General features: G+C 39.6%; 1 protein-coding gene across 6 annotated transcripts in view; it reads right to left on the minus strand.

Moving 5' to 3' along the window:
• Nucleotides 1-1,226: 1,226 nt before the first annotated feature.
• AKAP9 (A-kinase anchoring protein 9) overlaps nucleotides 1,227-12,364 on the minus strand; it is a 111,442-nt gene continuing 100,304 nt past the window's right edge. For all 6 annotated transcript variants that reach the window (XM_060782278.2, XM_060782277.2, XM_060782279.2 and 3 more), the window contains 10 exons: nucleotides 11,631-12,299; nucleotides 10,752-10,975; nucleotides 9,509-9,620; nucleotides 6,979-7,155; nucleotides 5,729-5,929; nucleotides 5,325-5,557; nucleotides 4,933-5,018; nucleotides 3,088-3,211; nucleotides 2,472-2,611; nucleotides 1,227-1,772 (listed from right to left, as the gene is read on the minus strand). In XM_060782278.2, coding sequence (XP_060638261.2) covers nucleotides 1,735-1,772; nucleotides 2,472-2,611; nucleotides 3,088-3,211; nucleotides 4,933-5,018; nucleotides 5,325-5,557; nucleotides 5,729-5,929; nucleotides 6,979-7,155; nucleotides 9,509-9,620; nucleotides 10,752-10,975; nucleotides 11,631-12,299 — 2,004 coding nt within the window. In that variant the 3' untranslated portion in view covers nucleotides 1,227-1,734. The remainder of the gene's footprint in view (nucleotides 1,773-2,471; nucleotides 2,612-3,087; nucleotides 3,212-4,932; nucleotides 5,019-5,324; nucleotides 5,558-5,728; nucleotides 5,930-6,978; nucleotides 7,156-9,508; nucleotides 9,621-10,751; nucleotides 10,976-11,630; nucleotides 12,300-12,364) is intronic.

Here is a 12,364-nt window from a genome sequence, read left to right on the forward strand (position 1 = left end):
TTAACAAAGTAATAATAAAATAATAAAACGTTATTTGTACCCCGCCACCATTTCTCCGAAGGGACTCGGGGTGGCTAACAAAGCACTCAAGGTGCCACACATAAAATAGAATTTATACATCATCTAAACAATACACAATTTGACTGAATACAAACAATGGACAACGTCAATTGATAATTTTTAAAAAAAATTAAAGTTCTAAAACAGTCATACCTGTGGGTCATGCAGAATAATCACAGGATGTCTTAAACCTACACCTGTTGATAAGCTCTACATGCTAGCTGGCATTGCCCCCCCGATGTGCAACAGGAAGTTGCTGCTAAATGTGAGAAAAATAAGGTTGAACTGTGAAAGCCACCAACTGCATGGCTACCAGCCTCCTCCCAGTAGACTCAAATCAAGGAAAAGCTTTATGAGAACTACCACTCCTCTTTGCATCCCCCAGCAACAGCAAGGGTGTCCCTCTGGGCAGCTAAACCAGGAAATCCCAACTGGATGCCCTCCCCCCACGAGGGTCTTCCTTCAGGGGCAAACCAAGAATGGGCAACTTGGAAGTCCCCGAACAGACTCAGAAGTGGAGTGGGCAGATCAAACGACAACTTGGCAAAATGGCACTACCTAAAAGAATCCCACACCTTGTGTGACTGTGAAGCGGAACAGACAACTCCGCATCTGTATGCTTGTCCACCACTATGCCCTGCCTCATGTACAGGGGAAGAATTGTTTGAGGCTACAGACAATGGCATTGCTGTTGCCAGTTTTTGGACAAAAGATATTTAGCCACCTGTGCTCCTATTTTTATCAGTTTTATACTAATTTATACAATGCTTTTGATACGAAATAAATAAACCTGTCGGTCATTGGGTTTCTTCAAACATGAACTAAAGTGCCGAATAACAATGGTCAACATTATCACATGACCAAAGTACATTTCTCCAGGTCAAAGGCCCATGTAAATATCCATTGTTTTGAGGCTTGAACGGAAAGTTTGGAGATTTGAGGCTAATCTAATTTCTCTTCATGGGCTCAAGTTTACTAATCTAAGATCTGATGCTACAGTGGAGTTAGAATAAATCCACAAGTCTTTGAAAAGTCACAATATTAATATGTTACGACAAACTTATACAATTGCCATAATGCAAACTGCTGGGTAAAAATATTCATGATTTATGTTTTTTATTCAAAATACACAAAACCCTATTTTGAAGTATTTCCAGACACAAATATTAAAAGGATGAAATCGTCTTTATTTCAGTACTTTTGACAAAATACCCATAAAATCCAAAACTTCTACCTTTACAAAAATAGTCTCTACAAGTGATATTTCTCTCTGCAACGCCAGTAGCAAATAGAATAAAATCATGAAAAGTCCTTCACTTAGCCTTGTCAGAAAATTTTGTGCATTGGGAGCTACACATTCAGCACGCTCAGAACATAAACGTTTCATCCTCTCACCCTTCTGATAAATACACACTTCAATAATTTAATTCTTTAAATTAGCATTCCACGAATATACATGAAAATTCAATGATTCATTTCAAAGGACAACAAAAAGTGCCTATATACATAGGTTCCAGTCTTTCTGGAAGCGCCAGCATGGTGAACTGCATACAATCATTGAGCTCTGTTCATGTTGGTCCCACAATGTACACGTTATACAAAAGCACAGCAGCACAGATTTGCAGAAGGCATTTCCTTTGATGTCAGTACCAGTGTCAAAAATGTTTGTAACGATTATCTTCTGATATGCAGCTGAGTGTAGGAAGCGGGTGCTGTGGAGCAGAAAGACACATTCTTATTAGAAAGGAACCTGCAAGTCGCTTCTGGTTTAAGCCAATACCTTAAATCAAGAAATAGCTTCCTAAGATCTACAAAGATACTTGGTGAAACACCTCAGCAAGTGAGAGTCCAAAAGTAGCAGGTTAAAACCTGGAACCTCAATCAGTGCCTGATACCAGATTAGAAACTGCCTCGTGGTCACACAGAAGATTGGGTGACTTGGAAGGCACTGAACAGATTGAGCTCTGGCACCATGAGATGCAAAGCCAACCTTGAGAAATAGGGCTACAAAGTGGGGTCCACAACATGTGAGTGTGGAGAAGAGCAAACTACAGACCACTGACTACAATGCAGTCTAAGCCATGCCACATGCACAATGGAGGACCTTGTAGCGACACCAGAGGCACTCCCAAGTGGCCAGCTTCCGGTCAAAGAAAATTTAGTATAATGCCAAGTTTTTAACTTAGTGGTTTTTCTATACATTATAACTGTATTCTCAATTTGCTTCTGACACAATAAATAAATAAAATAAACTAGAAAGGAATGGCTTTGAAAAGGACGTCTGCAATTAACTTGTATGGCAATGCCAGAAACTCTTAGAGATAACCTAGCCAACTGGCAACCAAGTGAGGAAGGCGTAACTATAGGAAACCTGGATAATCAAAGAATCATTTAAATAAAACAATATTTACCTGACTGTACACTGCCAAGTCGCCTCTGTAGGGCCTCCAGACGATTAATATAATCTGTTAAAGCCCTGTCAGGATCATAATTCTGCAGCTGAGAACATGCAAGGGAAACTGGGCTTAAATCAGAATGGATCCCTTGGAACCTTAAGATTAAAGAGGAAAACAATAGGGAATGTTGATATAAAGATGTAAAATATTTACAGGAAACAGAAAATTACACATTTATTAGATAAAGTAACTTTCTTCTTGCTGCTCACCCTCATCACCTGCTCATCTCTGGCTTAAATGGTTTATTGTGTACCTTTAAGTAATTTCAAATTGTCAGTTTTCCTGGCAAGATTTGCTCTGAAAGGTTTTGCCATTGTCTTTTTCTGGGGCTGAGAAAGGGTGATTTACTGTGACCATATCATAATTCACCTAACAACATCCTGTTAATCTCGCCTAATGTTCTAGCACAATTATTTTATCACAATTCAATTCCTTCTCAAATTGGCATTTGTTTGCGGTCTGAAACATTCTTCCTATACGTGTGTAACTTTAAAATACATCTGTCATTTTGCTACTTTGTATTAACAGGTGAGAATTTTGGAACACAGATGAAACAAAACTGAAATTTTACCTGGGTTGATAACACAGAGGCGATCTGAGAGATTCCAGCTCTGATCTGGACCTATAAGAAGAATGTCTGTGTTCTCCATAGAGCTCTAGACCACTAGAGACTGAATCTGGCCGTAGTTCATTACCTATATACATAAAAACAAGATCAGCCCAAATTCTGTATAACGACACAATTTATTGCAATAATAGTTGCCCTCTGGTTTAGCCCTCTGGTGACCCAGTGGGCTAAACCACTGAGGTGCTGACCAAAATGTTGGCAGCTTGAATATGGGGAGCAGGGTGAGCTCCCACTGTTAGGCCCAGCTTCTGCCAACCTAGCAATTTGAAAACATGCAAATGTGAGTAGATCAATAGGTACCACTTTTGCGGGAAGGTAATGACGCTCCATGCAGTCATGCTGGCCACATGACCTTGGAGGCGTCTACGGAAAACGCCGGCTCTTTGGCTTAGAAATGGAGATGAGCACCACCCCCAGAGTTGGACACAACTAGACTTAATATCAGGGTAAACCTTTACCTTTACTTTATAGACTATTATTGTGTGCTAGTTGCTGTACTCTGTAAATTATGGACACTCAATTTGCACAGTACATCACTGATTTATAAACTACATTGTGTTCAAGTATTAAGCTTATGCTACATCTATGAAAGCTGTAAATATCCCATGAAAGAATCCAGCTTTATATACCACTCAGAAACAGAGAGCTGGGCCCTTTTAAAGTAATGAAAAAGCTTAGGAAATATTGATATAATAAATTAGACAGTGCTTGGATTTTATAGTTGCCTTTAACAATTACAAACGCTGGGCTGGGTTGCTGTGAGTTTTCCGGGCTGTATGGCCATGTTCCAGAAGCATTCTCTCCTAAGAATGCTTCTGGAACATGGCAAATAGCTTGGAAAACTCACAGCAACCCAGCGATTCTGGCAATGAAAGCCTTCGACAACAAATTACCAACGTTACATATGAAAGTCTAGTATATGCTAGTCCCTGAGTTACAAGCATCCAACCTACCTCCGACTCATAGTTAAAAGCAGGGGTGAGACAACAGGAAGTGAGAGAAATCTACCCCTAGGAAGGGAAATTCAATCCTGAAAGAGTTATTATTAGGGAAAAGGGGTCTCTACTGAAGCTTTCTTCCCAATCCTTGTTTCCACAACAAGCCAATTTTTTCAAAATTCAATTATTATAGGGACAGAAAGTGAGCTGAAATCTTTTGGACAGGGGCACAGACAACAAAACAAACACCACAGAGTGTCAACCCTTCCCTATGCTGTAAAAAGTGCTCTCTCTCACGCTCTCTCACGCTCTCTATATCTCTATCTATCTATCTATCTATCTATCTAAACACATATACATACAGGCTGGAGTTACACTTAAAAATGTACCTGTTTCAACTTACATACAAATTCAACTTAAGAACAGACCTACAGAACCTAGCCTGTTCGTAACTTGGGGACCGCCTGTACTTTCTTTAGAATACTTGGCAAAAAGATAGTGCAGCTCTATGGTCTGTCCTTCTCTAGTAGTTAGTGAATAAAGGATGCAAACAAACGCTATATAGACAAATCTCAATGAAAATTAGGTTTCTTTCAACTTGGGTAAACACACTAAATTCTATAATGGGATCTAAATACGCAAGAATGACACTCAAAATTCTGCAGTTCATCTATCCTCTGCCACCAATGAGCAATTATTCAATTGTCCATATTTGGGGTAAGGGTTATTTCAGGAGAACTTTATTTCAAAGACTTTCTAACTTTACACTGTTTATTCCAATCTAAAAGAGAGAATTTGAAATTGATGTCATATTTAATAGGGGCAGGAACCACCATTAATATAAATTTACCTGAATTCTGTCCAAAACCATCTCTGTTGATGCCTATTAAACTATAACCTGTAACCCGGTGCCATCGGCGAACTAGGAACTTCATTCTGCATGTTAAAAGAACAAAATTAAAAAAAAGTTGTTTCATTTTCGGTCTTAGATCAGATTATAGTACGAACAAGAGCAGATCAATTAAATCAACAGAATGTACATAGGAGGTGACATTTCCCCTCATTCATTATTATTAATACAGTTTTTGACATGACTTTTATATGATGGAGTTGTTTTGTTGGAATAAACACCTGCTAACACTAAAAATCTGGTAATCCCAGTGTAAATGGCCAGTAGCTGCCATAATCTATGCAGCTACTGGCTTTGGAAACACAACATACAACAAATGTTTTGCATCCTACCTTGAAATTGCGATTAGCACTCTAACTGCTGAGCGGAATCGCGTAAAGCCCTTTGAACGGTGTGTAATAACCTCCAGGTCGGTGTAGGAAGGCTGACCTCCCATTCTTGCAATGAGAGATAAGGTGGCTTCTTCGCACTCCTGAAAGCCACCCAGGAGGAGCAGCAAGTACTTCTTCTGATATATGAGAGCTTTCCGAAAGCTCTCTGCTCTCAAATATCTGCCATAAATTCTCTAGAAAGAAGAGAAAATTAAATAATGAAGAGAAAATTTAAAAAAGAAGAGAAAATTAAACATCTTTCCATTCTTCCAATCATTCTTACACATCATATTAAATTCATATTTGTCAAATCTGCACATTGAATTTCTTGTGGCACAAGCATAGCCAACGAAATTGCCTCTTACCTTTAAAGCAGCATTTTCTGAATCGGACCCCAGCTCTCTGAGAAAAGCTTCATTCCGTAACTCTGCCCTTAGTTTGGCCAGCTCTGCCTCAGCCTGCCTCAGGGAATGCTGGAGACTCAATTTCTCTTTATTCCAGATCTCTCTTTCAGAAGCAATGAGAGTATCAATGTTTCCTTCATCGTGCGGTGACAGTCTAAAAGTCTTGTGAAATTGTGGAGAAAGGCAGAAAGTAGACCAGGTTAGTTCAGGAGTGATTATATTCATATTGTTTAGCTGTGCTACCCAGGACAGACAATAACCTTCAATGAACAAATGGGATTATTATTTATGCCATTTGAAAGAGGACACAGAAATGTTTACAGAATGTGTGTCATGGCCTCGAGGCCCATTCAACCAAGCCAGAAGTGCTTGTAATTCACACCACATCCACCTAATGGCTGCATTTTCTTTTCTTTTCAGTTTCTATCCTTTTAGTATCTCAGTTTGAGTGACTTTAATGTACACACTTGCAAAGAACTTTGGTCTCATGCCCTGATGGGCTGGCAAGAAGGAAGGAGAGAAAAGTTCCCAGTGATAATGAATTGTCTCTTTTGCATCCCTGAGTTAACCCAATCCTCTTCTGCTGTGGCCCATAAGAATGTCCTTATATTTGCATTGGGAGGAAATCTCTGATTTGTGCCAACACAAAGTTTCTTCTCAATGCAAATACCACTTCCAGGGCGGGGGGGGGGGGGCGGGGGGGCCTGGGGGCGGGGTTGTCCTCATAACAAAATACACGAGAATCAGGTTAAATGTTGAAAAAAATATAGTCTGTTGTTACCTGACCTTTTAAAACTATGCACATTATATTCAAAGATGCCCTTAGTTACACTTGTAGCCTACCTACAACCTATAAAAAGCCTGGTATAATGATATATTAGTTCTTAATATAGGAGCCCTGGTGGCGCAATGGGTTAAACCCTTGTGCCAGCAGGACTGAAGACCGACAGGTCAGAGGTTTAAATCTGGGGAGAGTGTGGATGAGCTCCCTCTGTCATCTCCAGCTCCCCATGCGGGGACATGAGAGAAGCCTCCCCCCAAGGATGGTAAAACATCAAAACATCCAGGCGTCCCCTGGGCAACATCCTTGCAGATGGCCAATTCTCTCACACCAGAAGCAACTTGCAGTTTCTCAAGTCGCAAATGACATGAAGAAAAGTTGTTAATATGGATTGAAGAAAATTTTATATTAAAACTAAGAAGAAACATACCGAGTCTGCACAGGGTCCCGTCTGTTTGTATCGCCTAAGTTCCTCTTCAAGTTTCATGACTGCATTCCTCAAATTGTTCTTTTCCTCACTCAGCCTGCCAACAAATCCAGTCAATTCAGCATTTTGCTTCAGTAATCTTTCAGTCAATGAGACAGAAGACGACAGGTCTGAATTCACCTAGAAATGAAAAAAAAATGAATATGGCTCTGCACCCTGCATTAAAAATCCAACAAGGTATCCTACTAAGTCAGCAATATATTATAACAACATATCATAATCTTAAAAATAAACAAGAAATTCAAACTACAAACAGATGGTGTAGAAAAAGCCCATTGCTTGTTTTCAGAAAACTCTTCTTGCAAAAGACTGAGGTTGACAACAGAATTTTTATGCTGTTTTAATAACTGCTTTGAAAAAAAGCAACAACAATGGAAGCTTCAGATAAGGAAAAGGGCTTTCCCAACTATTCTTAACCATATTTGGTAAACCCTTTCATGAAATAAGTTAAGTTTAACAATACAGAACAAAATATCTGTATTATTTCTGCTTTTCTACTATAATTATATATTTTGTGAGCTTTGTTGAGGTACATCTGAAACCTAGAAAGGTGGAACAAAAATATTTTAAATGAAGTACAGTGATACCTTGAGTTAAGAATTTAATTCATTCCTTGACCGGGCTCTTAACTCAAACTGCTCCCTCTCTCTCTTCATGAAGCCAAACATACCAGGAATAAAAAGCACACAAATCAACTAACCTAAAGTTCCTCAAAGCGGACAAGAGCAAAGCAGGCAGCAATTTCCCAAAATAGACAAGAGCACGAGGCACGAGGCTGCTCCCTTGAAGCCCTAAAGCCTTGCACTCTCACACTAGTGCTCTTTCTGAAGCTCGCCCTTAACTCAAAATGCTGTTCGTATGTCAAAGCGAACCCAGGCTAAATGATGGTTCTTAACTCAAATGCTCTTACGTTTGGATACTCTTAAGTCAAGGTTCTATTATATTACTAAATCAAAGGAATGCAAATCTTATATCTAACTACAAATATTACCTCTTTTTGATGTCTGAGGGGGCTTTGTACATGAAACTACTAGGTACAGACTTGAAGAAAGAGAAATTGGACTTACTGTGAAGGTTCATTCTAGGATGGCAGAAAGAGCAATCCACTACCATTGGGTTCCACCCTCTGCTCCAACCAGAATGGCAGGACCCAAGATTCTTTTTCAGTTGAACTGTTAAGACACCTCCCCTTTCTCCAACAGTCTTTCCTATCTTGCCTAACCAATCAGTCATGTTTGCTATTCTGTGACAAACTTAAAAGGTAAGGATGTTAGTAAGGATAAATAACAAGAAGAAAAATAGGAAAGACAAGCAATGATATGTCTTTCTTAGACGTTCAATTTTTTTAGCATTTTAGAATTATTATCAGTATTACTATTTGGATTTTATTTCATTTGCTACAGCTTATGTAATCATATTTTGTAAATCGAATGGTCCATTCCCTGGTCTTAAATTACACCTATCCTAAAGCCACTGGTTGCCAATTCATTTCCGGGCAAAGTACAAGGTATTGTTTTTGACCTTTACAGTCTCACATGGTTTGGGTCCAGATTACCAATAGGATTGCCTTCTCCCATACCATCCACTCCACACACTTAAATCTTCTGGGGGGTGGCTACTCCAACAAGCGAGAACCAGACTAGCTATTGTTGGCCAGAGAACCTTTTCATCGGCTGCCCCAAGACTGTGGAATGACCTGCCCAAAGAGCTCCGACAGCTAGATCAGCTGTCTGAATGTAAAAAACATCTAAAAACCTCTCTCTTTTTGGCAGGATGTAACAAAATAGCTGATTATAATGTGTGTTTTAAATGTGTTTATTGATGTTGGGATATGATAGGTGCAGGTCAGCAGATGTGTCGCCTGAGCCGAGGTGTTGCCATAGCGATGGAACCGGCTGTTAGAATGTATCCAAGTTAGAGAAGCCAAAAGGGCGGAGCTAACTGCCACCTGTCAGTTTACTTTAATCAGTGGACAAAAGTAGAACTTGGGTTCTGGTGTGTGGAGAAACCGAACCCAAGGGTTTAGGTGTTCAGCTTGTGTGTTTAGAGGTTTGCATTTCTTTCATTTAATAATACAGTAGAACCACAACTTAAGAGCATCCCAAGTTAAGAGTGTTTTATGTTAGGAGCCATCACGCAACCTGGGTTCGCTTTGACATATGAGCAGTATTTTGAGTTAAGAGCTAGCGCCAGAAAGAGCACTAGCATGATTGTACAGAACTTTAGGGCTTCAAGGGAGCAGCCTCTGTGCCTTGTGCCTCATGCTCTTGTCCATTTTGGGAGATTGCTGCCCACTTTGCTGCCATTCCAGTTAGAGAGCAAGGGTGAAACCCAGTTATAGTGCACTGCTCCTCCTCGCCATCATAAGATCAAACAATTCCAAGTTCCATAAACTAAAAATAATCTTAAGTACAAAAAAAATGTAAAAAGTGTATCGGAAATGTGTCAAAGCATCAATTTCCCTCTTACCGACCTCTGATTCCAGATTTGGCAAACCCGCTAGCACTCCTAACTGTAAGATAACTTCTTCAATGTCATTTTGGATCCCAACAATGTCTTCATCATCTGATTTTTCAAATGGTAATCTGGAATAAACCAAAGCATTCATTATTTGTGTAGCACAAAAATATTACTACATTCACTGTGCAGAATTCAGGCATGTTAGAGACAGCGCAGAATGGTGGAGAATGCCTAAACTGCCAAACAATGCACAAATCTTTCTTCCATGGACTGTTAAGTTTAACATGGCAGGAATTAATACTCTGACCAGCTTCTCCCAATACACGGGATTGAACAATGATTTATTTCTCTAATGTGCTGAGGAACAGACAAATCAGAATTTGCTAGGTACTTCAGAGTTTGGGTGGATAATTTTCAGGAGTTAGGGCAACTGACCACTGGACCTCAGAGAGCCCCATCTGTTTCTCCCAATTTATGTGGTCGCTTTAAATCCCATTCTATCAGGGATATCATGGATTTTTTTTTTTGCTGTGTTCCTCAATTTTCCCAACTGATCACTTCCAGTTTTGAAGAACCCCCAACAAACCTGAAACACGAAATGCTGAAAATTACAGTTGGGGCTCTGCATTGACCATTTTTGCCTACTGCTTCACTTAAATAAATCATAGACAGATTGTCTAGGTTATTTAAATTCTCTACCCATTTCCTGCAGGAGGAGTCTGACAATATGCACAATCCCTGCCTCATCTACAAGGAAATGTTTAGAAAACCGGCTTATTTTGAAGCCTTAGTATGTCCTTTGTGTTGGCTTAGAGGCCAAATACTCCTGTCAGTCACAGTAGGAAGGGATGAGATCAATAATTAAACTCATTGTGATATAGCTTCATACATTCAATCTACAGGACATCCTCCAGGAAAGTTAATGTCAGTCTGGCATTCTTAGACCTCAGAAGATTCACTTCTTAAATCAACACGGATCAGTAAAATTTGGCTTCCCTTATTGGCTAGTTAAAATTTTCATTCACAATAACCACATTGCAGATGGCAGTGCTTCTAATGTCAACTAAGAAAACAATATTTTGTTGTTATGCCCCAACATGAGCATAAAACTCTGCCTTCCAAATACAGTATAGCATGAGGCTAACTCAAAATTACTTGAACTGCTTTAAAAGCATCTTTAAAAGAAAATGAAATGATTCAGTTCTGAAAATTTTGGGTACAAATAGCATACAGTAGCAGTAAGAAATCATTCTAACCTGCTAGTGGCTTTATTAGCCAGCTGTTTGAATTTGGAAGAAACATTTATCAGCTTTTGCCTAGCCATTTGGAGGTCCTGGCATTCCTTGATAGCATCTCCTTTGCCATCACCACTTCCCATGGCAAGTAGAGCAGAAGACAACAATTCTTTTGTTTCACTTCCTCCAACTTTCTGCTGGAAAACCCATTTCCTTGTTCGTTCATTAGATGTGGCCCATGTAGTCTGTATATATATTGGGGGGGGGGGGAGCGAGCAGATGGACACAAAGAAACAAGTTAGTTTATATCATTTATACACATGCGCGTGCGCGCGTTATGCTTAGAATATTGGTAATGTTTTAAATTGGCTACAAATGAAGTTTCAACTGGTGTAAAATGTGGAAGCTAGGAGGTAGATCTCATTACTGGTTTCTAATGTTATCCTTTTAATGTTTTTGGTTGTCATGGTGGTTTTATTTTTTCTATTTTGGATTTATTGTGTCTCATCCTAGTGCAGTGGTTCCCAACCTTTTTTCTGACAATGGCCCACTTGACCAGGGCCCACCTTGACTGGGGACCACTTTGACCAGAGACCACTCTCCAACATTAATAGCAAAAAGGGCAGGGCTGGTTAGCTCTGTGGAAAGGAGAGGAAATAAAATAAAATAAAGAAGGAGGGGACCAGGTTTTCATTCTTGTGGCCCACTGTTGGGCCACGGCCCACAGGTTGAGAACCACTGTCCTAGTGTCTTCATGGCAGGTATAAATATGGTGGGGCATAACTAGCATTAGCAAACTATAGAGAATAAAAATGGCTTTTAAAAAACAAAATGTTTATCCATTAATAAGGATACTTGTGGTATAATACTGCAATACATAAGCCTCTCAGTGCCCCATACCTCATTTAGATTGTGACAAGCTGTATTTTCCACTTTTGCTTCTGCTTCATCAATTTGGTCTTTGTGTTGTAACTCTTGGACCTTTTCTTGCAGTTTTTTCCCTTCATGCTGCAGCTGATGAAGTTGTTGCCTCTTTTCTCCAAGCTGCCATTGAAGATCTTCTAATTTGGATTCCAAATCATGCACTTTTTTCTGTGCCAGGATATTAGCATCTTGTTCAGTCTGTAGGGTTTTCCTTTGAATCTGCCTTTCCTTTTCCATCTGTTGTTTCAACTGCACAGACTCCAGTTTATAACTTTCCATTTCACTAACCAATGCAACAACACGGTCGTGCTTTTCATCCAGTTGTTTCTGTAGTTCCCTAAGTAACTCTTCCGTTGGCGTAAAACTTCCATCCTGCATTTTCTGATCAGCCATCTGAAGCTGGGCACACAGCTCTTTTTCCCTTTCCAAGGCACCGCTTACTTCAAGAACTCTAAATCTCTCTGATTCAAGGAGGACCTGAAGCTCAGAGTTGTAGCTGCGCTCTTGTGACAACTGAGCAGAATTCAGGGACTCCTGAGACTCAATCTTCTGTTGCAAATCATTTGACAGCACTCTCTCAAGTTCCAAAAGATTAGTCAATTCTATAACTTTCTGTTGTTCATTTTCAAGAGAATACTTCAAATCCTTCAAGACAAAACAAAAAAGCAACCTTTTAAAAATACTTTTAAAAATATGCTATCTCATCTCAT

The sequence above is a fragment of the Anolis sagrei genome, chromosome 6 (assembly GCF_037176765.1).
Source record: "Anolis sagrei isolate rAnoSag1 chromosome 6, rAnoSag1.mat, whole genome shotgun sequence".
In the NCBI taxonomy this organism is placed as follows: domain Eukaryota; kingdom Metazoa; phylum Chordata; class Lepidosauria; order Squamata; family Dactyloidae; genus Anolis; species Anolis sagrei.